A 24,909-nucleotide genomic window follows, 5' to 3' on the forward strand; every position below is an offset into this window, starting at 1 on the left:
GCACTCTCCCCAGGATCGCTAAACATTTTTATTATAAGTTCGAATTTTTAAAAGATTTAGGGGAAAAGAACAGAAAGGCAAGCCAGTTGCCATTGAGTCTGACTCCTGTGTGACCCTGTAGGGGTGGGAGGGGCGCTGAGCTCTGTAGTGTTCTCCAGGCTGGTTTTGGGGGCAGAGGTCACCAGGCCTTTCTTCTGAGGCACCCGCCAGCCTTTCCGTGAGTAGCCAGGGTCATTAAACACTGCATCATCTAGGAACATTTTTGTTACTAGGGAGAAAATATTAAGCCTGATCCAGAGTGAAATACAGCAACAATGGGTTACAATTGGAATAGACATATTATATTATGTAAGATTGCATCTTAATACATACATGTAATAAAGCATAGCTTCTTAAATAAAGCCTGTAAAAATTTATTCATGTACTCTATCCAATTTATTTTTTTCAAATCTAGTAGCCTGGCAGAACATTCCAACTATGTTTAAAGGGCTCAGCATCATTAGCCGTTATTGTTCTGCCTTGTCTGAACTTGGAGCATCCAAACGCAGGCCAAAGGACTCAGTTTCTACAGCCCAGCTCCCCTTTACTAGAAATGTGCGCAAGAAGGGGACGATCAAAAGCTTTTGGTTAAAGGGGCCTTGATTTATCAATAAAGGAGACTTCCCTGAAACCCATATTTTGATTTATCTGAGACAGCTTAACTTGAGAAATGAATAATGCAGAAGTATAGGATTCTATCCCTGTGGAGGCTTCTATATTCATTCTGTAGGGCTGCCATAGCAAACCACCACGCACTAGGTGGTTTGTAACAAACGGGATTTCCTGCCTCACCATTCTGAGGCTGTAAAGCAAAATCAAGAGGTCAGCATGGCTGTGTCCTCTGTGAAAACTCTTAGGAATGTTCTCCTTTGCCTCTTGCTGGCTTCTGACTGCATTCCTTGGCTTGTAGGTGCATCGTTCCGATCTCTACCACTCAATTCACATGGATGTATTCACTCTGCATGTCTCCTGTGCCTCTTTTCCTCTTGGTCGTCAGATGGGATTTGGAGCCTGCCCCACCCCAGGATGACCTCATGTTCACTAAAAACGTTTTAAAAGACTCGATTTCCAAAGTCACACTCACTCGTGCAGGGGAATTCGGGCTGCCACATTCTTTATGGGGGCGCACTAACTCATAACTGTTCCCCGGGGAAAGTCTTCTTGACTCTCAGGGTGTGCAGGGCCAGTTTACAGACAGCTGTTTTAAGCTGACTCCGCGATAGAAAACGTCTTTCGCCTCTTTTCCCCAAGTGAGCCACTCTAGAAGGCGTATGCTCGCACGGAAGACAAGCATGTAACCGATACAATGTTTTTTGTCATTTAGGATGCGAGCTCCCAAAGGGTAGTGTCCTTGTCTGGAGCACCCTTTCCTGGTGCTGGATAAACTCTGTGAGTGTGAGGCTATTCTGAAAAAGTGAGTCCCATCAACGAGAGAACTGTCTCAACCCGGGACTCTTCATCGAAAAGGTCTGCCAGCCAATGGCCGCGGGGCTGCTGGTAGGCGGCTCTCTCTCGGTTCGTTCTGGCCTGAGTGTATGGTAAACCCATGACATAACTGCACTTGCACCTTGTTGGGAGCTTGAATGTTTATTGCAACACTGCCCACAGCTAAAGACATTCGTTAAGACTCTCGAGCGTCCGGGAGGAATGCCGCAGGACTGACACTGATTCCGTGCCCTCTGCTAAGTTTGCGTTTAGTTCGTGGTTCTTAAGGAAGCACTTCATCTTTCAAGAAACAACATCCACACTAGGAATGCCACCCTGGCCAGATATCCCCATGTTGTCAAAAATCCCAGAGTTGAAAATGCGGACAGCCAAAAGAAGAAAGTAAAATTTACAGGTGGCTCTGGAACGTTTAGGCGCTCGTAGTTCATGATGTTTAAGTCCTAGAAAGCGACCACAGGCCGCAACTTCACACTGGTTGTTGCTGTCGTTGGCAGCTGTCACAGCCGTCCCCAGTTTACGGAGCTGTCTGCTCGTTGTCCCTCCCTGTGGTCAGATGCAGACCAGATTCTTGGGATCCCCAGGACTTACGTTGGCTAGGTTTTGGAAGTCGATCACAGGCCTTTTATCCTGGTTCACCGTGGCCAGGAAGAGATGCTGAGATCTATGCAGTGTTCACTGGTGCAGTGCAGGCTGCACGAGAGATGCTTTGTGTGAGAGCCAAACCTAGGTTTCCTGCAAGGCAGCCACGAATGCCGCCACTGGACCACGAATCCACCGCACACTCACTAGGACACCTATCCTCTACAAGACAGAGAACCACAAGGGCGCCCAGGCCGACGAGGAACCAGCACCCACGCACACTGCTTGTAGGCGTGCAAAATGGTGCTGCCACTATGGGCAATAATCGGTCGGTTTCGCCAAAGGATAAACATCGAGTTACCACGTGACCAGCAATTCCACCCTGAGCTCTATCCCAAGCTCACAGCCACCGAGTCAGTGCTGACTCACAGCGACCCCCCTCCACCTTCTGGGGGTTTATGGGAGTAGAAAGCACAGTCTTTCTCCCAAGGAGCTCCTGGTGGCTTAGAATTGCTGACCATGTAGATCACAACCCAATGTCTCACCACTACGCAAGAGCAATGAAAATATGTCTATATAAAAACCTATTCATGCATGTGTATAGCAGCATTACTCATAATAGTAAGAAGATGAAAACCATCCAAATGTGATGCATAGATAGAGTGCATCCATACAATGGAATATTATTCAACAATAATGAATAATGTTGTTGTGACATGCATGTCACAGCAAGGATGAACCTCGAAAACATTACGGTAACTAAAAAAGCCCATCGTAAAGGACCATGTCTATTATAATTCCATTTATATGCAATGGCCGGAATAGGCTAATCTATAGAGATAGTAAGTAGATTAGTGACTGCCTGGTGTTAAGGAGGGATAATAAGTAAGAGGTGCAAGATGTCTTTGGGGGGTAATTGAAAAGTTTTAAAATTTATTGTGGGGATAGCTGCATAACTCTATAAACATACTAAAGTCATTGAATTGTATACTTTAAATGGGTAAATTTTATGGTACATGATAAAGCTATTAAAAAAAAAGAAATGATGCTGACAATGCTACTCAATATCTCCCTTTATTTCACTTAGCACTATAACAGAAACATCTTTGCATGACTTAAATTATTTCATTTAATGATTTTTAATGGGCACTACTTTTATGAAAGAACGATTGGGTCAAAAAAATTATAGGTAATCTCTCCTTACGACGGATTTGAATTAAAATGATCCAACTTAGGTTGTTTGCTTGTTCATTTTGGGGGGGTATATCTTATAGTTAGCAGTCCTGGAGAGCCCTAGTGGTGGAGTGGTTAGCAAGGTCAGCAGTTCGAATCACCAGCTGCTACACAGGAGAAACAAAAGGCTTTCTGTTCCCATCAAGCATTTACAGTCTCAGAAATGAGCTGGGGCAGCACTCCTCTGCCCTATACGGTCACTGTGAGTCAGAATTGACTCAATGGCAGTGATCTGAAAAAAAATTCCAGATGGGTAGGTGAGGGGTACTGAGGAGGGGTAATAAGAAGTGCAAGGTTTTAAAAAAAAAAACAGGATTTTTTTTATTATAGATAGTAACACAAAGGTAAGTAAAAACAAAATATTGCTACTAAGGTTTTCAGCTCATACATACATGTGTTTACTACAAACAAAACCTGTTTAAATATGTAGATGGCTGCAGACAAGTTCTCTCGGTGGTACACTTCTCATAGTCTCGTTAGGGAGCCTTCAAATAAAAAGGTCTACTTAAAAGAGTGGTTTCCAAGGGATCTGCTGGGCCAGTACGATTCAAGGCAGAGGTCAGCGTAGGAGGTGATAGTGATTGGTTTCTGAGCTTCCAAAGGGGCAATCCGGATATGTTTCCCAAAGACCACAGGAGCACCGTGAGGGCTTGTAGGGAGGACGTTTTAGGAAGACTGGAAGCTGCATCTGTGAGGAAATAGGCAGAGAAGCCCTGCCCAGGGGTTGTTTCCTATCTGGGCGACTGCTCTCCCTTGCTGTTTGAGAGCAGCGAGAGGGCTGTCCCAAGAGGGTCCTTTTGGGAACCCTGACCCCGTGTATTCTACAACCCTGATGTTGCCCCTTCACAACATCTCTTTTTGTCCTCTAGCCTCAACAAACTTGGAAAAGAAACACGATTTGAACCCTTTGAGAAGGCCCAAACTGGTGTTGCTACTCAGAGTAAACCAGCCAACCCCTGCCCTCTAGCAATGTCGGACTCTTACTGACTTCACTGGACAAAGTCGCCCTGCCCCGTAGCTTTGCCTTTTTATGGAAGCAGACTTCTCAGATCAGCTTCCAGTGGAGCAGCGGGTGGGCTCAGTCCACCAACCCAGTGCTTCACCCGCTGTACCACCAAGGCTCCTTACGAGAGAACTGGAAACACCCACTTCAGAAATGTATGGGCCTAAGTGGAGGATAGTTCAAATAAAAAAGCATTACCTTTTGATATGTTTTGTTTAATACAGGCGTCTATGAGTTTGTAGTAATACTTTTTGACTTACTGTTGTGTGTTGTAGCGTGTATTGGTGGATGCGATTATTCTCAGATGTTCACTGGCAGATGTTAGCCTATAGTGTGTTCAGTCCCCCAAATCCAAGATTAGATTGATAAAGGTATTGACAATAAAAGGCAATAATAATGAAAAAATGTGTTTAAGGTATTCAACCTAGCGACTTACAGAGCCATCCGGAGTGAACGTTTCCATAAGTGAGGGCCCTGCAAAGGCATAGGTGTGTGGGTCTATACACATATGAGGGGCTTCCCATTGTTCATGGAAAAATTCCGTGATCCTTTAATTCCATTTTTCATGAACTTTTTGAAGCCCCTGAGTATGTACATCTATAGAGAGTGCCTTATCTGATTATAGTCAATATTCATCAGTATTAGTTTCCTATACATAATTCACCTCACACACCCCCACCCCAATCCTAGTATAAATCATGTTGGTAATAGTTAGACTTAACCAGAAAAGTCTTGAATTGACTTGAAATCATCATGTCTGGGGAGAAGTTATGCTATAGAGTGACTCATGACTTTGTTATGGGACAAATTGCAATCTTCAGTGCTGAGGGACTGATGTGTGAAAGTGAATCATTTAATTATTGATTGGTGCCTTAATTAGATGTACCTATGCATCTGGGGGTTCGGGAGGATCTCTCCAATGTCAAGGGTTAACACAAGGCAGCGGAAATAATGGCGTTGTGATTCTTGCAATGACATGCGATTCTTGCAACAGCTTGAAAAAGCAAAAGCCATGTAGCTAGTCGCAGGGGAGTGATGGCAGAAGTCACCATGAGTTTTGAAGCCATGTCTAATGACGGGCAGGCTTCCATTGATTATAGCAACTTGGTCATGGAAACTACAGGGGTTGATTGGCCGGCAGCGATAGATAGCTACTTATAGGCCAAGCTATGTCTGAGTTCAGTTCAATTCAAATCCCATATCATAGGCCTTATCTGGGTCACTAGTAAATAAACAAATGCCCAAGTCTCTAGCTGAGAAAACTTCAGGATCAATTTAAAATAGGGAAACTTCTGTCGAGACCGTGGCGTCTTTGGGTACTGGTTATATTTTCTCCCTCAGATGCTGGAACTTGTTGTACTAAAAGTGAATGGCAGACAGTCATTTCGTGATTAACCATGTGAAGGGTAGGCCAGGTAAGGTCGCTGAGGCCCCCCAGACTCATGCCTTCAGTGTCACCACCGCTTTACCTATATATCAGTCGGGCTCAGGCAGACATGCCTCAGGGTGCTATCCTTGTGTTGTGGGACATCTAAATCAGCAAGGTGAGCCCTATGGTAATGAAACTCAAATGCTCAGGATGAAATCCTGAGTGACTTCTGAACCCAGCTCGCAAGTCAGTGGCCATTGGGAGCACCCTGGAGGCAGAGCTAGCAGGCTTCCCTGTGGGTTCATTTGCTAAGTGATGGCCAAGTTTGGTCTGCCTGCAGCTTTGTGTTGCTTGGTTTTGTTGAGTGCTGAAACAGCAGCGAGCGCCAAAGCTGATATTTATGTATTTGTGGATATTTTTTGCATCTGCCTGTCTGCCTATCTTAAATGGCCTACTTTGGGAAACAGCTGGTTAAAACCCTAGCATTTGAAATATTCTTTGTTCTGTTTGCAAATCAAGCACTAGTCTATTTCCCACAGCTTTTTTTTTTTTTTGGTAAGTTCTCCAAAGTGATATTTTTGTTGCTTATTCTGAGAAGATCTTTGTTTCCATTTATCAAAACAAATGGCAAGCCGGGGACCATTGAACCTTTTAAGTAGGTTTTTGTTGTTGTTACTGGTGTGGGTACGCGCTGAAGTTAATAAAGCCAATCTTCTTGTTCTGTTCCGTTCAAAGCACATTATCTTTTTATTGCCAGGTCTGCATGGCCAGGTCTGTTTTCTGTCTTCGCCATCTCAGGCTGCCCCACTTGCTTACTGTGTGTCGTCGATTACAAAATCGTGAAGGGTGGGGCGGCACCAGCTGACTTACAGTACAAACCATTTCTCAAAATAACCACAACAGTGCAATCCTGATGTGTAATTTACGTCACGGTATGTTTTTATGAAATCGTTTGTGGCATTTTCATTTCTATTCCGGATGGAATCTTGTTCTCTCTACCTCTTAATCAGGCAGTTAATTTATTTTTATTATTAATATTTCCACTCCTTGTCTTGGCAGGCCTCCAATTTAACAGCTTTGATGAGGGAGGGGGGAAACACAAATTGATCTCCCCCCAACACCACCACTCCCTGCCCTTAGTTTAACTGCAAATGTGCTTTCTCCTTTGATGCATCCTAACTTTGGGTACTAAGTTTACTTGCCGGGAGATTTAGAAATGTGGCGAGAGAATCACTACACATTTACACAGAGCCGTAGCCACGAATTGATAAAGTTGAGGTGCAACTGTGGAATTTTAAAGACTTTCAACCAATTCAAGCTATTTAGTCATATGCACTGCTGCATTTTCCTTTTTACAAATGTCTTTCTGTATAATGTCCTGTAATTAGAACAGGAAATCATTGAGTAACTGTAAGATGAATAAGAGCACTTAGACTGAAAGGAAAATTACCTTCCGAGAAATTATATTCTTTTTTCCCCCCCCTGCATGTTACAATGTTGGTAATGATAGTCACAGCTGTAGCTACTCTTATCTGTAGAATTGTCACGCTTAGGTTTTTGGAATTAAAGAAAAATAAAATAAAATCATTTTCAGGAATAATCAACAAATGCATGGACAGAAAATAGGAAGTGCCTAATTATGACAAATATTCAGTGTCACAACAGAGCAGCAATTAAATGGAAACTTTAATATAATTGTCAGTAACAGTGAAAATTGGATTGGTGCCAGGTACATAAAGTCGAAGCTTTGCTGTTCACTGGTGGGTTGCGTGGAGCACAACAAAAGGTAGAAAACGTGGAGAATGGAATGTTGGATGTAGGAAAGCAACAGAAGGAAGCGTAAATCATTGTGAGAGTCTCTCATATTGACATGATTTTACTGAAATTGTCTCAAAACGAGACATCTAGTTTTATAACAGGAGCGGGTTCATATTTGTTTGGGAATTGTATGTTGTCTTTGAGGTAGTAAGGAGACCGTGTCTCCTACCGAGCCCTCCTATATAGCTGGGATCTTTAAAATGAAAATCTTAAATATTTGTTTCTATTGGCCTCCAAACACGTTTGCCCTGCTATGATTTAGAGAACTAAAGGGCAAAATACTTGGCAGATTTTTCAGTTGAGGTAATTAGGTGCAGGAAGGAACATGCATACTTTTTCCACCAGGCTCTATAAAATCCTGGTGTGAAGGTTTTTAAGATTTTTTTTTTTAAGCTTACTGATGTTAGAAATAGATTAGCGTGGTTTTCAGTCAGCACAATAGTGTGATGTTTCCGAAACAAGCTTTCCTTCTTCCTCCCCAGAACGAAAAAGAAAGTTACATTTCTAAATTGTTGTAAAAGCGATAAAAGCACATTTCTCCCACAGAATTTATGTTTTCAGCCTTCTGCACATTTGGCCACCATTATCTGTTTAAAAAATAGCATTATGGATATTTGAAAGTCAATGCTCCATTAATTCATTGTGTTTGCTATTTCATGCATCTCTCTTTATACAAAGACAACTTGAGCAATGTGCTATTCAGAGTGAATGTCTGCGATTGCCCCCTTCCCCCCTCCCCCCTCCCCTCCCCACCCCCCCAGCCAACTCCGAGGAGTGCAGCCATGGTCTACAGTTACCGTTTGAAAAGCTTGGGTGGAGTTGTACGTTATAATTACAGTTTCTCTGTGGAATTCTGTTTGGGACTTTGAAAATATATAAATAAGTGAAAAATTGACATTGAGAGAGGTTAACAAAACGTGTAATTACGATATAAGCACAGGATTAGAGTAATTTTGGTTGAGCATTAAAAGCAGTGTACTTTAGGTATTAACTTTTAATAGACAAAGTTCTTTTAGAGGAGTTCAAGTGAGATTTAGTAATTTTGAGTCTCTTATTCCCTAGGACTAATTTATTTTAAAATAAGCATGTTCGCATTTTCTTTTCTTTTTTTGGTGGGGGCAAGGGGTGGGGTGGTCACTGAGGAATGGGATGACATTTTAATATAATATCATAATTATGGTTTAAAATTTCAGTCTTGGGCACCAGCAATTTCTTTCTGATCCTTTTCTATTGACAGAATCCAAGTAATATGTATATGTATATACAGCCCAACCAACTACCACCCACTTTGTCTGCTAGGCAGACGCCCCTGAGAGTGGTACTTTGATCTCTTGTCCTTCCTGGGTGTGGTTGACCGAAATCTTGGTTCCAGGAGTACCTTGTCTGTCTATCGCTAAATAAATGGGCAGTGTGTCCATTCACTATTCATTCATAGATTTATCTGCTAGACCTATTTGTAATTGGAAAGGGGAAATGTCCTTCAGACCATTTATTGCATGGGTGACTCTGTTTAAGAATGTTGTTTCCTATAGATTAGTGAATACGAAATTTGTAAGGAGGGAAGAAGCAACTAAGGAGTTATCTATGTATCTATATTATATAAATATTCTTGAAATGCTTGTTTAGCTTTGATTGCGTCCAAGGATAGGTAGGGCAAACTACAAGGTAGCCATTGAAACCTTTAATATTTTGCATAGCAGTGTCAGGAGGAAGTTGGGAGAAAGTGAGAGGATCACAGGGTTTTCGAGATGTCGTGTTCTTTCCAAATCATCGTCATGTTTGGTTATGGACACCTTTCTTTCGTATTCAGATGAGCACTTTGACTTCAGGAAAACATGAACACCTTAGCCTCAACTGCAAGTAAGGCTTCAGTGCCTTCATTCAGTGACACTCCGGCCTGGAGAGGGTGTTGGTTCTTCTCGATCTTACCTTCACGCTAGGTCTGCTTTTATCATCACCTGGACTGCATTGCTAACTCTTGAGAGATTATTGGATTATTATGAGGAACAGAAAAGATAATGGATGTGAATGAGCTTTGTAAATTTTAGTGTTCTGTGGCATAGTAGGTTTTGTGTTGGAGTGCTAACCACAAGGTCAGCAGTTCAAAACCACCCACCACACCTTGATTTCTGCACCTGAACCTAGTTTGCAGTAATCTACATAGACCTTGTGGTGTAGTGGGTTACAAATTGGGCAGCTAACCAGCCAACGTCAAGGTTCATCAGTTCGAAACCACCAGCTGCTCCACGGGAGAGAGCAGATGAGACTTTCTGCTGCTGAAAAGAGTTACATCTTCAGAACCCCAAAGTGGCAGTGGTACCCTGTCCTACAGGAACACTATGGGTCTGAATCAATTCGATTATGGTGAGATTTGTTTTTGTTTTTTATTCTACTTTCTAAATAAGAAAACAGACCCCCAATCAGCATAGCTTTGGTTCAGAGGTTTTTAAAATGTCCTGTAGTATGAAGCCCTGGTGGCACTGTGGATTAGGTGTTCGGCAGCTCACCTCAAAGTTGGCAGCTCAAACTACTTTGTAGGATCCTGACAGATGAGGCTCTCTGCTCCCCTATAGATTTGTTTCAGAAACCCACAGGCGCAGTTCTAACTCTGTCCTGTGGGGTCGCTGTGCATCAGAACGGACTTCTGGTTATTCTCTGTTCTACTCAGGACAGTCCTGGGAAAGTAACAGGAACACAGACGTTGACTCTGGACTCTGTTCTAGCTCCTACCGGTTAAGAATAGAAGTATAAGAAGTATAAACTTAACAATGGAATCAAGAAATTAAAATATATGCATAACATTCAGGAATCACGAAATTAAAAAAAAACATTTAGGACAGGACTCAGGCTTAATAAATTGCTACAAACTCAAAAAGTCACTGCCATTGAGTCCATTTCTTCAGCGTAGAAGATCGCCAGAGAATTAAAAAGACGATAGAAGTGGTTTCATCAAGCAAAATGGTCAGCGAAAAACAGCAGGAGGGTTGAGGAATAGGAAGCAAGTTGCGTGGTCCCCAGAGCCCAGGGGGTTTCTTCTCCAGGGAATCTAACTCCGAAGCTTCCTTTCTATCTGTCTTGTTTAATCAGAAAAGCACAGAAGGAATTTGAAGCTACTTTCCCTCCCATGCAAGAAGACCACAGCACACCCAAGATAGAATGTATCTGCCCACAGGCTTTTGCTTAGTATTTACTACATTCATAGATTCATAGTATTTACTACATTAGGTGCCAAGCATGATGAAATGGAGTGAGCCCTGGGAGCTCTCATCCATGGACAAATAGCACATAATCGTACCATTGGTCGGCTGGGGACTGCTTCTTCAAATATCGCTGAGCTGCTGTAAAGTTCTGACAGTGTTTGATGAACATTTTCCGTTAAAATATGTTGGGCTTTAACTCTATAGAAAGCACTGGTTTGAACTTAAAAGGTGATCTGATGTCTTGGAATGTCGCAATATATGTATATAAAATCTCCAATCGGCATGTCTGGGGATATATATCAACATGTCTGGGGATGTATATATATATACCAAATAACTTCTCACTTGGAGACTTGCCTTCAATGAAAATAGAAATACATCATTTCCTTTTAATTGCTTGTGCCAGCTGACGAAGTGGTGACCCACAGCTAAGCAGGTGTCTGAGAAATGGACATTTCTAAAAGACGTTTTCTCACAAGCAGCAGAACTTGTCTATTTGAGGAGAGCCTCCACCCTGAGGAACTAGGTGGGCCCAATGAGAGATACATCTGGGTACGGGCCTCCTACTGGAGAAGGTCGTGTGCACACCTTCCATTGGTGCTGGTTGTGTCCTGTCACTACGTTCTGCCCTTGCTCATCCATCTCCCACCGGTTACCAGATGGCCATGGTAATGTCGGTATCCTTAACAACTGTCTCGCGCAATTCCCGGCAGCATGGTAAGGGCTGGAAATACTGAGTGTTTTCCCTTTGGATAAGCAAGTGACATGTCTGGGAATCACTTACAACTGTCCTGATGGTGTGGTTGGAGAGAGTGATGGCAACCTGGGTCAAGGAGCCTAAATTCAGCTTGGTGGCATGTGGGAGGCAGAGCCCTGAGAGGGGGGTGGGGGCAGGTTTTTGCCATTTCTCAGGCTTGAGATGTAGAATCTGCTTTTTACAAATGAGAACAGACGAAAGTGAAGGTGTCCATAAGCACTCAGATCATGGTAAGGAAGGCTCCTTTAAAGAGCATTGCTCCTGCCATATTCTCCTGAGTTCAGCTGGTTCTGATGGAGCTCGCTCAGAAAGACACTTGGGGAGTCCTCACAGCATGGTGCTCCTGAGATGTGCCAAGTTACCAGATGGATTTGAAGAGCATTGGAAGATAGGGGGTAAGGGTACAGAGAGGGAGGAAGAGAGATGTTATCCATCAAGTTAGAATAGAGCATGCTGCAATAACAAATGACCCTTAAATCGTGGTCACCGAAAACAACAAAGGTTTTATTTTCTACATAAATCAAATGTCCATTTTGAATCATCTCTGGTCTCTGCTCCACATAACTCCACGCCAACCCCCATCTTGACAGAACAGCCACTGTCTGGAATATTCCAGCTCTCCAGAGCATAGGAAACAAGAGAATATAGTTATACGCCTCTGCTCCTATGGGGGCCACCCATTTCTGGCACGTATTTTGGTCAGAACAAGTCCTACTGGCACTCTCCTCCAGTGGCTGGGCAATAGGGTCTTTCCGCATGCCCACAAGAAGAATAGAAAATACATGTTGAAGGCTACCAGTGGCCACTGGGATAGATGGTGACGTCACTTGGACATCTCCCTTTAGAGACCCCAAGCACAGCCAAAATGATATCATTGACAATAAGAGCAACACCATTAATGTCAAGAAACTAACAGTTCGGATTTTTCCTTCAAGGATGCTTACAAACTATATCAGATTCTTTCAAAACCGGTTCTCTGCTTCCCTGCTCCTTTATCTATTGCCTCCTCTGCCAGCGGGGCCACCCAGCTCTCTCTCCTGGCTGCAAAGCGGTGCTGGCCGCAGGTAAGGTAGCCGGAGGCATGTTCTTATGAAAGTGGATGGTGGACGTTGGGCCGGGAGGCATTAGCCAGGTGGTGATCCCGATGAACTAGTCTAAGAGTCTTTTTTTGAAAATGGCGTTGTTCATACCAAATGAAAAATAATCATTGGAAGGAGGCCATGGTTAAGGAAGTTTGCTGTTGGAGGGAAGAGGCTCACGGAAATGCTTTCTTGTTCATCTAGGGGAGGACGAGGAAGAAACGAACGTGATAGTGCTCAGCTACCCTCAGTACTGCCGGTACCGCTCCATGCTGAAACGCATCCAGGATAAGCCTTCGTCCATCCTGACGGACCAGTTTGCATTAGCCCTGGGCGGCATCGCCGTGGTCAGCAAAAAGCCTCAGATCCTGTACTGCCGGGACACCTTTGAGCACCCAACGCTCATAGAAAATGAGAGTATATGTGATGAGTTTGGTGAGTCCTTTTTTTTTTCTTGCTCCTGTATGAAACCTGTGTGTGTGTAGTTGCTTTCGGTTCTGGTGAAGAGCAGCGATGGGGAACCAGGCCCATTCTGAGAAGCAGAGTATGCCACCCTGCCCCTGCTCCCCAGCCGCCAGATGATTGCAGTATAAGGTGGCCTTGCCTTCTTGGCAGTTTCTGTTTACCATGGCTAAAAGGTGATTATTTAGAGTCTGGTGTTCACTATAGAATCCGAAGTTGCTAGGTCGACCTTGAAATTGGACTTTAGGACAGGATGCTTTCATGTTAGCCATTTTTTAAAAAGCTTTGACTGTTGAGATACTCATTTTTTTTAAAACCGATCAGTCCCGTTCTGTGTTATAAGAGCCTGTAAAAATGCCTACTTGGGACCATTTCCACACTGCAAAGCAGCTAGGTTGGGGGGTAGGTAGATAAGTGGCCCAGTCTACTGGTATGCTCCTAGATTTTTTTCAAATATATATATATATATATATATATATATATATAGAGAGAGAGAGAGAGAGAGAGAGAGAGAGAGAGAGAGAGTTAGGATCAACTTGTATGTACACACACCACACATACACAGTTTGCCTTGAGTTATAATCAACATGATAGCAAATTATTTTAGATAGTCTTTACCAAAGATGGAACTTACTAAAGATAAACCAAACTTGCTGCCATCATGCTGAGTCCAACTCAACCCTATAGGGCAGGGTAGTACTTGAACTCTTCATGGGAGTGGAAAGCCTTCTGTTTCTCAGAGCAGCTGATAAGTTGGAACCACTGACCTTGTGGGTTAGCACTTCAGTGTGTAACCCACCGCATCACAAGAGCGCCTTTATGTGTTATCTATCTTTATCTGCATCTTTGTCTAGCTGAATGGTCATCTGCCTTAATAGAGAGATGGGGAAAGGGAGGAGATATCAGATATCACCGGTTTGAGAAATCTTGCCTGGTGTAGTGACTAAGGAGGCAAGTCGACATAGCTGTCATCTCACATCTTTACTTTCTCATGTGTACCTTGAAGAGATGGGATCACATCATCGGTTGGAAGTGGGATGGAGGGGAACGCCCTGGGGGTGCTTCATCAAACCAATCCCTATACTCTCACTCCACCCCTTCTCTGAGGATTACCACTGTAGAGTGTACCAAATCACATTCCGTGCCTCCTAGGTGCCTGGGTAGAGAAGACATTGAGATTCCCTTGCCTACAGAGAGACCTAGGGTCCCCTTCATTTGAAGCATTCCTTGATTCTGTTGGCTGATGTTTCCCCAAGGACCTGCAGTTTGCAGATTAATCAGAACCCTCTGATTAACCACTGCAGACCTGGACATGGTTTTCGAGGTCCATGGTGTCCTCCCAAGTTTTATTCATGACTCCAGTAGCTCTGTGGCTACTGATGAAGGTATGTTATAAATTGGCTTGTGGGCAGAGGAGAGGTGAGGATGGAGGGATGGGAGAGGATGCTGTCTGATAGAGCAGAAGAGAAGGAAGAAGGGGAACAAAAGACCCAAGGTTTGGGTCCCTAAAGGCCATGACAATTCTGTTGTTTTTCACTCCCCAACTTTCTTTTCTGATGTTTTCACAACTCTGGTTTCACAAATGCTGCCACTCAGTATGGGAATAGTTGTGCTCATACAGTTATTATGTTTTCCATCTTCAAAGAAATATTTATTGCCATATTTTGAATATTCACATACCACTTGTAATCAAGTAGATGAATGTATCCATTGAAAAACAAACCAAACCTCTCTTCTTAGAGTAGCATTTCTAGACCCTCCCTTCTTCATGGGTCTATTTTGAGTGTTTCTTCTGCACCCTCGACTCCAACAGCCTTCATCTTGTTTGCTGCTTAACAGAGCTCTGAATTCCTGACACAAACTAAAAGAATGCTTTCCCTCATCAGAGAGTACTCAAAATTAGAATTTCACAATGTAATGTAATGCAAAAAATGTTTTAACCTTTTTGGCTAATTTAAGAGTTATTAGTCATTGAGTTTCAAAGCTGTTGCAATCTAGAATTGGTAATACAAAGAAGTTCCAATTTAACAGTGATCACAATGGTGAGGAGTTACTAAATTAGTTTCAAACGTTCTCACAAACACAGGCATCTGACTTTTGAATGTTTCTCTGAACTTTCTTCTGGTACGGCTAATTTTAATGCTGTTTTTCTCCTCCAGTCTCTTAAGCTTTCTTTTGGAATAAAGGTACCTTTAAAGAGCTTCTAGCTGGCTAGTTCAATAATTAGCACATTTGATTTTTTTTTCCCCTTTTCTTTTTAGTGAAGCTTGTACTTCACATTCTCAAAGTGTTTCCTTTTAAGTGAACAAAATAGCTTTTTTTGACCTGATTTGAACACTTTCCCCCACCTCCTCCCCCACCTTCCACTTTCGGTCACACATCTAAATTTCCAGAGTATACCCCTTTGAGCCTCCAACTGGTTGTAGCTGAAATCAAATGGGGTTAAAGAGTTTGTGAAAATGTGGGGTTGAGTTTCTCCAACCAACTAACAGTTGGTGGAAGAACATAAATTTAATTAGTGACTAGCATTAAACAAATGTTCCTAATATTAAACACTGCCAGATGACTGAAACACTTCTGTCAGATTACTGCGGGTGCCAGGGGGCCCGCAGATGAATTTTCTACACAGTATATATTCTGTACCACACATTTGGTGACTTCAGTAATTGGTCAAATGTAATTGAAGTAACAGTATGCCTAGGCTGTAAAAATCAAATTTTATTAGCCATATCACCAGGTGGATGAATAGTAGAGCTGATGGCAAAGAGTTTATAGCATTTAGCAGCGACACCTTTGACACATGAAATTCATAAATTGCCATAAAATACCTCCAAGGTCCTTCTCAAAAGGACAGTGTCTGCTTTCCTGTGATTGAATAATGTTTCTTTTATTAACGAATATATATATATTTGATTTCTTCAATTAAATTAGGAGTATGGAGGAGGAGTTGGGGGGGGGTGCTCAAAAGATAAACAAAACATGACTCTTGCTCGATTTGAGGATTAAAACTCTAATTGGAGAAGACACAATTAATGCACCTAAAAGGTTAACTAACATTTCCAGAAAGTCAATGATTAAGTATTCTGCGAGGGGTCCAGACAGCAAGTGCTGTAGGACTTCAGCAGTGGGCAGAGCAGGGCGGGGGTGGAGGGGCAGGGGTAGGTCAGGCAGGGAAAGCTTCATGGAACAGGCAGGGTTTGATCTGGTTTTTAAGGATAGAAAAAGAGGTTTTATTAGGAAATGGTTGGAAATGTCTAGGTTTGTAAGAATTCCTATCTTGACTCCCTGTGTTAGCTAATGGCTTCCTTCATGTGGGCTGCCTATTGGTCTTTCTTGAGTTTGTTCTGCTCTGAGTCTGTACCTACAGGCCTTACCCTTTGGGGGAGTGGTGTAAATGGCTTGATCCATTCTCTGCCAATGGACTATGGCTCTAGGCTAGTGTCAGAACTGGGAGAGACTCAGGCAGTGACTTTGGAACTAGAACTGGTCTTCCTCTCTTGGACAGGGATGGCCTCACATTGGCACTCTGGACTGCATAGCTTGGGCATCCCTGGTTGGCACAAACAGTGACGAACATAGAAAGACCTGGTGACCTATTTTCAAAAAATCAGCCCTTTTTTTTAATCATTTTATTAGGGGCTCATACAACTCTTATCACAATCCATACACACATCAATTGTGTAAAGCGCATTTGTACATTCATTGCCCTCATCATTCTCAAAACATTTCCTCTCCACTTAAGCCCCCAGCATTAGGTCCTCATTTTCCCCTTCCCTCCCCGCTCCCCCCTCCCTCATGAGCCCTTCATAATTTATAAATTATTATTTTGTCATATCTTGCCCTGTCCGACGTCTCCCTTCACCCACTTTTCTGTTGTCCGTCCCCCAGGGAGGAGGTCACATATAGTTCCTTGTAATCAGTTCCCTCTTTCCAACCCACTCTCCCTCTGCCCTCCCAGTATCGCCACTCACACCACTGGTCCTGAAGGGATCATCCGCCCTGGATTCCCTGTATTTCCAGTTCCTATCTGTACCAGTGTACATCCTCTGGTCTAGTCAGACTAAATTCAGCCATTTGAAGACCCTAGAGAACACAGATCTGCTCCAGCACACAGGGGTCACCATGATTGGTTTTTTGTTTGTTTGTTTGTTTTGCTTTATTATTCAGGTTACCTGCATTTCCCTGGGTTCATCTCTAAAAATGAACTCTACTCTGTGGAGAAGCTTGCTCAACTGCCCAGGACAACCCCACCCCTCTTAGAATGTTGTCCATGAACTAGTACATTTAATTGAACAATAAAAATAAGGCTTTCCCATCTCTAATGAGTCCCTGTAAATAAATCCCTCTGTGGAATTTTATGAAACTGTTTAATGAAAACTTTGATTAGAAACCTATTAAAGAAAAATAGAATAGATGAAATTTCATCATTTGGTCCAACATTACAGTAGTGTCATTTTGATTTTTATTTACATTGAGATATTCAGAATAGAGTAAATATATCCTGGTTCTAATTAACTAGCCTCCTTACTTGGGAAAGGTTATTTTAGGCTTGAAGGGTTTTGATAGCATACCATCTGCTTTCTTCACTGTGTTTTATTCAAGCCCGTTCCTTGCTTACAGCACTGTGCAATGTCTAAACCTATGACATAAGCATAAATTGAATCATATTAATGTGGGTGATTGAAAAGCTGCAGCTTTGACACCCTGCCTGCCCGCATTCTTCCATCATGTCAGTTACAAGGCTCTTAAAGGTAACGTGCTCTCTTAGGACAGGAGAATTGACTATTTTTAAAACTAAAACAAGGGACTCTACCCTCCCCCTGCCATCCGCCCGCCACTAAAGCATTATGGGAACTGGTTGTATTTCTCAGCATGCAATTAGGAAATGAGACTGTAATGACAATGAGGGGGAAGTGACATTATAGATGGTAATTTTTTTTTTCCTATAAAAATCTTTACCTTCTGTATCATTCTGGTGCCACTGTCCTGTTAGGCTGTCCTGATGTATGGCCTTCACTAACTACTTCTCACCTTGCTTTTATCTCTCTTTCCAATTTGATGGCTCTGATGTAAAAGGCCTCCTCTCGTTTATCTTGCTGTTTTCTGTGCTGTAGGGACAACACACCAGCACAAACATTTTGCTGCCGGAACAATAAACTGCCCACTGGTTTATAATGCACATGTTTACATTAAATATCATGCAGATTGGTATCGCATGTGTCAAGTGTTGACAGCTGAATTCTCAACAGAGGCCCAGGCAGTCAGCTAGATAAATGGATAACTTTGGGGTACTGGCTTCCATCAGAGCAATGTAAGGTGGACCCAGTGGGCATAAATGGGATTCAATTAGACCTTGAATATGGTGGGGCTAAGTGGATTAAGATATGGGTTGCTGGGGCTGGGGTTTGGGTTATAAAGAGACGTGAGATGTACTTCTAAGTGCTCTGACAATTGGAGGTGGGTTTGTTTCTTGACCGAGAAATAGCATGGGTTTAAAGGAAAGAGATGGTTGGCCACTCTTCCAAAAAGAGTGGAGAGGAAGATGTACTGCCGTGTTGACCGTTGGTCCACTTGTAGAACATCCTGGGCTTGGGTCTTCAGCGAGAAGGTGTCTGTGTCGATACTAACAGCACATACTCTGCTGTGGGAGGAGAACAATATAGGAAAATGGCTGTTGGGCTTGAAGGCAAATGGCCCAGATTTAAACCCAAGCTCCACCGCTTGCTTCTCTGTGCCTCTGGACAACTCATGCCAGGTCCCTTACTCGTCTCATCCATAAGATCGGGTCATAAGAGCCAACTCTCCCGGCTCCCAGACTCGGTTTCGGTTCGTGTTGGACCTAGAGCACCTCCGAGTCAGTCACAGCCGTCTTGCTCTTTGGACGGCAGAGGAGGCCGTTTCTCTAGAGCGCCGGAAACTCCCTCTGGGATGGGGGAGAAACGTTGTCTGCTTTGTACAACTTACACTTAGGACACTTTCTTCAGTCTGCACAGAACTATCCTTTCCTGTTTTACCACTGGATGACATAATAATAGTAGAGACCGTCAAAAGAGAAGCCAGTGAAGGGAAATCGGGACATATACAATTGCTGTGAAGCATAAAAGATAAACTGGACTCTGGCCCTTCCCCATGTTTTGCTGGAAATGAAAGGAAAGGCCGTTGTTTTGTTAAGGATCATGGGAATGTGTAAGTAAGTAAGCATTTTCTTTTCCTTGCCAAAGTCGGCTTCGTAGTCACTGTGGATTCTACTGATCAAATGGCTTTGTTCCTGGCCCCAGTCCACATGCAGGCTTTTGCTCCTGCCTGCGGTGCCTACCGATGCCCCAAAAGATAATGAGGGAGACATTTCTCTTTAAGGGAAGTCAAGTGGGAAAGGGGTTGTGCTTCTTGCTGTCTATTGCAGTTTATGTAGAAGACCTTAACCTTGTGAGGACTCACTAGTAGGACTCTTTTGTCTGTGAAGTGTTACAGAGTTTTTAGTTACCAGGGGAGGATGATCCAACCAAGACCACTCCTGATACCTTCTCTTCATTTTATAGACGGCCAATGAGACTCTCATGGCCGTCGTACAACATCGTGAAGCAAACCCCGATCAATCTGCTGGCAGGGGTGTATCAGAGGTCCTCTCTGGTCCAGGCAAGGTTAAACACGTGGACTTGGCATCCAGGACAATCAGCGCAGGACAACTGGGGAGCAGACCTAGTTAGGCAGAGGCCCAGGAAGTCAGGATACCATCTCTCAGGTGGTAGTGAAGAGAATTTTTATGTTGCTACTGTACAGAGTCATGCTATACAGGATGGTAGGACTAGCGGAGTGCTTTTCTATTTGGGGAACTTGAAAGGAGGTTTTTAAAATAACTCTGGACTACTTTTGTAGCTGAGTGGACGCCATGGGTTATTAAAAACTTTTTGGACTCTTGGGTACACTAAACTCTTCTTCACCCCAAAAGAAAGGATTTGTGCCTATATTGGATAATATTTCACCTTGCATTTCATCCAGAAAAGCAAGAAAGTTATATCACATTACATTAGCAAGATCAACATATTCCTCTCTAGGGTGAAATGGATATTCTTATCAATTAAAAAACACACATACACTCGACTAGAAAGAGCTAGGTCACTGAAAATCACAAGTGAAAGCACTGGTCAGGGGGAATGAGGTTCAAAATAAGTCTAATTCACTTAATTTAAAAAATCCTCTCGGTGAATGACAATTCTCTCTAATTCCCCCTTCACTCGATTCTGTCGGGGGAACTGGATTGACTTCAGTTCCTTGGACTGCAGGCGAGACTGTCTGAGGATGGTTAAAGCCTAGCACGGTGCCAGGCATGTGGTTCACATATGTCCATTTAACCGGTATCTGTTACATACCTACCCTGTGCACAGTACTGCTCTGGTTCCATGTAGTTCACATATGTCCATATATCCATTTACCCGGTATCTGTTACATACCTACCCTGTGCACAGTACTGCTCTGGTTCCTTGGCACGGGGTTGTGGACAAGACAGAAAAGCTGTCTTCTTCTAGAGAGCTTATATTGTAGGATGAGTGGTGGCAAGGGAGATACTGGGAATAGCCATGGATTATATGGGAGCCCGTCTGAGAAGGTGGGCTAGACGTTGGGCTGCTACCCTCAAGGTCAGCAGTCCAAATCCACCAGCCACTCTACAGGAGACAGATGCAGAAGTCTACCCCGCTCCCGCCAAAGATGGACAGTCTCAGAAATCCTATACAGGTTCACTATGAAACCAAATGGGCTCAATGGCAGGGATCATTTTAGTCTATCTGCCTCGGAGGGGTGTTGTGAAGACCAAATGAGTGAAGTAAAAGCACTCAGATGATATATGTCAAGTCCCATTTAAGTATTAATATTCCTTATTAACCCAATCTTATATCCCCAACAGACACACACACACACACACACACACACACACACACATCTAAAACAACCTTAACCGCATATTAGGTATGTAGGAGGCCCTTAAAAGACATCCAGAAAAAAATTTCAATCACTGCAGGTGGTAGGATCCCCAATGGCACAATGGTTAAGCGTTTGGCTGCTGACTGAAAGGTTGGCTGTTTCAATCCACCAGCTTTTCTATGAGAGAAATATATGGCAGTCTGCTTGCATACAGATTTAAGGCTTTAGAAATCTTATGGGGCCGTTCTACTCTGCCCTTAAAGGGTTCCTACGAGTTACAATCAACTTGATGGCAATGGGTGTTGACTTATACAGATAATAGTAGTATTTGCTACCAAAAATTACTCAACAACCAGCCACTGATTCCAGAAACGTTTGTCCCTGTATCTGAAATGTGTTTCCTTGATTTCACACGTCTGATTCCTTCTCATCACTCAGGCCACAGCTCAAATACCTTCTTCTCTGACCAGCCACCTTCCCCAAGTCTGGTTCTGTCCCATAATCCCATGTGATGTTATCTTCGTATCACTCACCACTCTCCTATGTTTGTTGATGTAAATAGACTCCTCTATTTGTTTCTGTACATGTTTATGGAATTTCCCCAACACTCCCACCAGAGCTACAATGTAAGCTGATGAAGAGCAGGGAACTAGTCGGTCTTGCTCACATCATGTGCCCAGGGACTAGAATAGCACTGGACTATAGTCGATATTGGGTTACTAAATGGATATGTACGCACTGTAAGTCAATACCGTGGATTTTTCCATATTACAGACCGGGACACTGAAGTACACCAGCATCACACAGCTCAAAAACCAAGTTACCATTGAGTTGCTTCCAACTCTTGAAGACCCACCCCTTCATGCTACAGTAGAACTGTGTTCCATTGTGTTTTCAAAGGCCAAGTTTTCACCAGTAGATCATGAGTCCCTTTTTCTGAGGAACCTCTGGGTGTGCTCAAACTGTCAACTTTTCAGTTAGCAGTTAAGCTCATTAGCTGTCTCCACCACCCAGGGATGCCACTACACAGCTCTCAAGTGGTACAGCTAGAACCTTAATGTAGACAGTCTGCTTCAGCATCCATGCTCGTAACCATTTCATGAAGCTGCCTCTCTGTTTGGTGCCTGCTCAAAATGAGCCTTCAGGTCTTCTGAGATGAAGCACTTTGGAAACAGAACATTGATAACCGTGGCTCTAGATGATGAGTGAGGAGTAGGTTTTGTAGGGTTTAATTAGAGAATTTGGTGTGTGATGGGCATGATTAGGAGAGGAGTGATCACGAACTTTCAAAATCTGAAAGATGCTGGAATGGCATCAAGGAATTCTGATGCCAGCTAGCTTCATCTCTCATCTCTCTATTATTGTTATCCCCACTTCAGTCTTGCTGTTCTGCAGGCCCCCTTCAGTGCTCCCTCCAGAGTGATTATTCCCCTGCTGCAACTTCCCAGCGACACCCCATCCCATCAGAAAAGGAGATGTGAAGACAGGGCCCTTTAAGAGCTGGGAAAATGGAGCAGTTGAAGGGGACAGATAGTAAATTGCCCTGTGATCCCATGGTCTCTGTAAGGCATGGGGTTGTGATGCTGACAGGACTTTCATTACACACCTCTCTATAATTTTCTGCTCAGAACACACTGGCTTCCACAACTTGGCATCCTTCTTTAATGAAAAAATTATAGGTTTAATTTCAAAAAATGAAATGTATGCAAGCTTTCCTGCTTCTGTCACTTCTTTATGCCTGTAGCACATAAATCATTTCCCTTTTCAAAATTAAATTTTGCTTGCCATGATTTGGTAATGGGTTTTCAAAGGAGGTGCAGTGGCCAAGCCTTGGCACAAGAGCCGCTGCACTGCCTGCTCAGGAAACCTCACTGCTGGCTGGCGTGAGCCCTGATTCCATCATCTGGGCTTTAGGATTCCTGTGGAGATTGCCTCGAAATCTTCTCCCTGTGAATGCCTTATCTACCTGGCCCTTTTGATTCTCCTGCCACCATACTGGAAGACTACAGAATAGCTGAGATTTGAATAGGAAAATTGTGATGCACTTCAATGCTTCTAGTGTGCTTACTCATCCAATTGTACTTACGGTGCCGCTCCAGGTTGACAGGATATTGATAGGTGGCATTGCCTCTGCTCCCAAGACGCTCAATAACCAAAGTAGGTGAGATAAAACAGGGAGCGATGATATAATACAAATAGTATATCCAGTCCTCCTGTTAGCTTTGCATTTGACCATTGAGTGACTTCAGACCGAGCATGTGACTAAAGGGTAGCACCATTTGATGACTTTTGTGGGCACACTCTTCTGCTACAAAGTGAGTAGACCATGGATTTGAGAAGCAGCAATTACTTTGCGCTTCCAAGGGGCTTAGGGGAATGATCCCTGCCAAAGTGTGGTAATAGGAAGACCTTGTCATACTAGGAGGATAGACCCAGCAAGGCAGATTTCCAAGAGCCAAGGGAGGAAGAGTTCAAGCTCTGGGTGCTGCTGAAGTTCAGAGATGTTTAAAAAGGGTCAGAAGAAATTTCATGGAGGAAGTTAATCTTCAACAAGATATACAGGATGAAGAGCATTCAAAAAGCAGGACGAAATTTCCAGAGCACCTCTTTCACAGACTTTATCCTGGACCTGGAGGAAGTCTCTGGAAAGGGAAATGAACTGAACTCTTATTAAATGGGATATTTCATATGGGCCTCCAAAAAGAGTGAAGAGAGATACACCCACCAATAATGGCAGGTAGAGGAATGAAGTACCAACTTCTACCTCTGGCTTCTAAAGAGGCTACTACTAGGATGAAAGAAATGGCTTTCGAGAAATCATCTTTAGCTCTCCGTCCTGCCCCTTCTGAGGTCCTTGTACTTTTCCAAAGTGTGTTGGTTTTCTTCTGATGGGCATGCAAGTTAACACTTGGTATTGCCTCTCTCTTCACTAGATCCTAAGCTCCTTGAAGGGTAAGGATCAGATCTCACTCTTCATTGCATCAGTCGATATTTTGGAAATGATTTTTTTCAAAAGGAAGGAAAAGATGCTTTTAGAATCCAGTAGGCTTCCAATCTCCATCATCTGATCTCTTTTCTTAGAGTCAAGCCTTAGCTTACTGCCAAGTGATTTAATTCACAAGTGAAAGTGTCTAACTGAAAGGAACCTGGTTTTCCCCAGCCATTACTCACTTGTTCTAATGAGAAAACTGGTACACCTCAATTGGTCGGTGTCTTTGGTTGAAGAATGTTCATTTATTGTGAAGTGTAACAGGTCTTGGATGTACATCCTAGAAGGGTGCTCTTGCTGAAGAAGTTGAGAAGCATCCTTAACCTTGAATGAGTGGTAGCCAGTATCTTAATGATGCCCTTTTGAACTACTAACCCACAGATACTTAAGTTCATGGTGGAAACTGAGGAATAGTAGCTGGGCCACTAGCCGATGGTACTGACAGTTTCCAATGTGAGTTTTCTAGATTAGGAACATTTCCCGTATCAATTACAGTTTGGACTACTCATTCCAGAAAGTCTTCAGGGAGAACATTCTTCACCAGGGCACTGGCTCATTGTATGGGCTTGGTGGGTGGCTCTCATCCCCTAAGGATACTTTAGGGATCATTGGTCAACTCCATGTTAGTGAGCGCTTCTGTTTCTCAGGAGTGTTCCCTGGGTGAGACAAGTACTCAACATGCAGATTTAGAGGGTTATAATTCCAGCCCTGCTGTTCCAGGCACAAATATTATACCTTTGAAATAGGAGATCAAATAATTTAACAAGGGTGACTCAGGTCTCAGAAACAATATTTTATCAGGGCAATGACTCTAGCCCCATTCATTGGTCCTTTCGAGATCTGCCCTCCACATTTCACATCCTACCTCATGCAAGGGATGGCCTTCATGGGGAAGGGAGTTCCTCATAGTTGGCAAAGGGCCTTGATGGAGACATCCATGCCATGTAATAATTCTGTATGACAAAGAAGACGTGCATCATAGATGGCGAATGGTGGCCAAAGAAACTCAAGTCAC

At 43.2% G+C, this 24,909-nt stretch overlaps 1 protein-coding gene across 2 annotated transcripts in view; it reads left to right on the forward strand.

Annotated features, from left to right (window-relative positions):
• ARID5B (AT-rich interaction domain 5B) overlaps positions 1-24,909 on the forward strand; it is a 200,589-nt gene that overhangs the window by 79,627 nt on the left and 96,053 nt on the right. For both annotated transcript variants that reach the window (XM_004701110.2, XM_045291272.1), the window contains exon 4: positions 12,728-12,958. In XM_004701110.2, the coding sequence (XP_004701167.1) occupies positions 12,728-12,958 (231 nt within the window). The remainder of the gene's footprint in view (positions 1-12,727; positions 12,959-24,909) is intronic.

The sequence above is a fragment of the Echinops telfairi genome, unplaced genomic scaffold (assembly GCF_000313985.2).
Source record: "Echinops telfairi isolate 266 unplaced genomic scaffold, ASM31398v2 ScPeMD7_70;HRSCAF=299, whole genome shotgun sequence".
NCBI classification, from domain to species: Eukaryota; Metazoa; Chordata; class Mammalia; order Afrosoricida; family Tenrecidae; genus Echinops; species Echinops telfairi.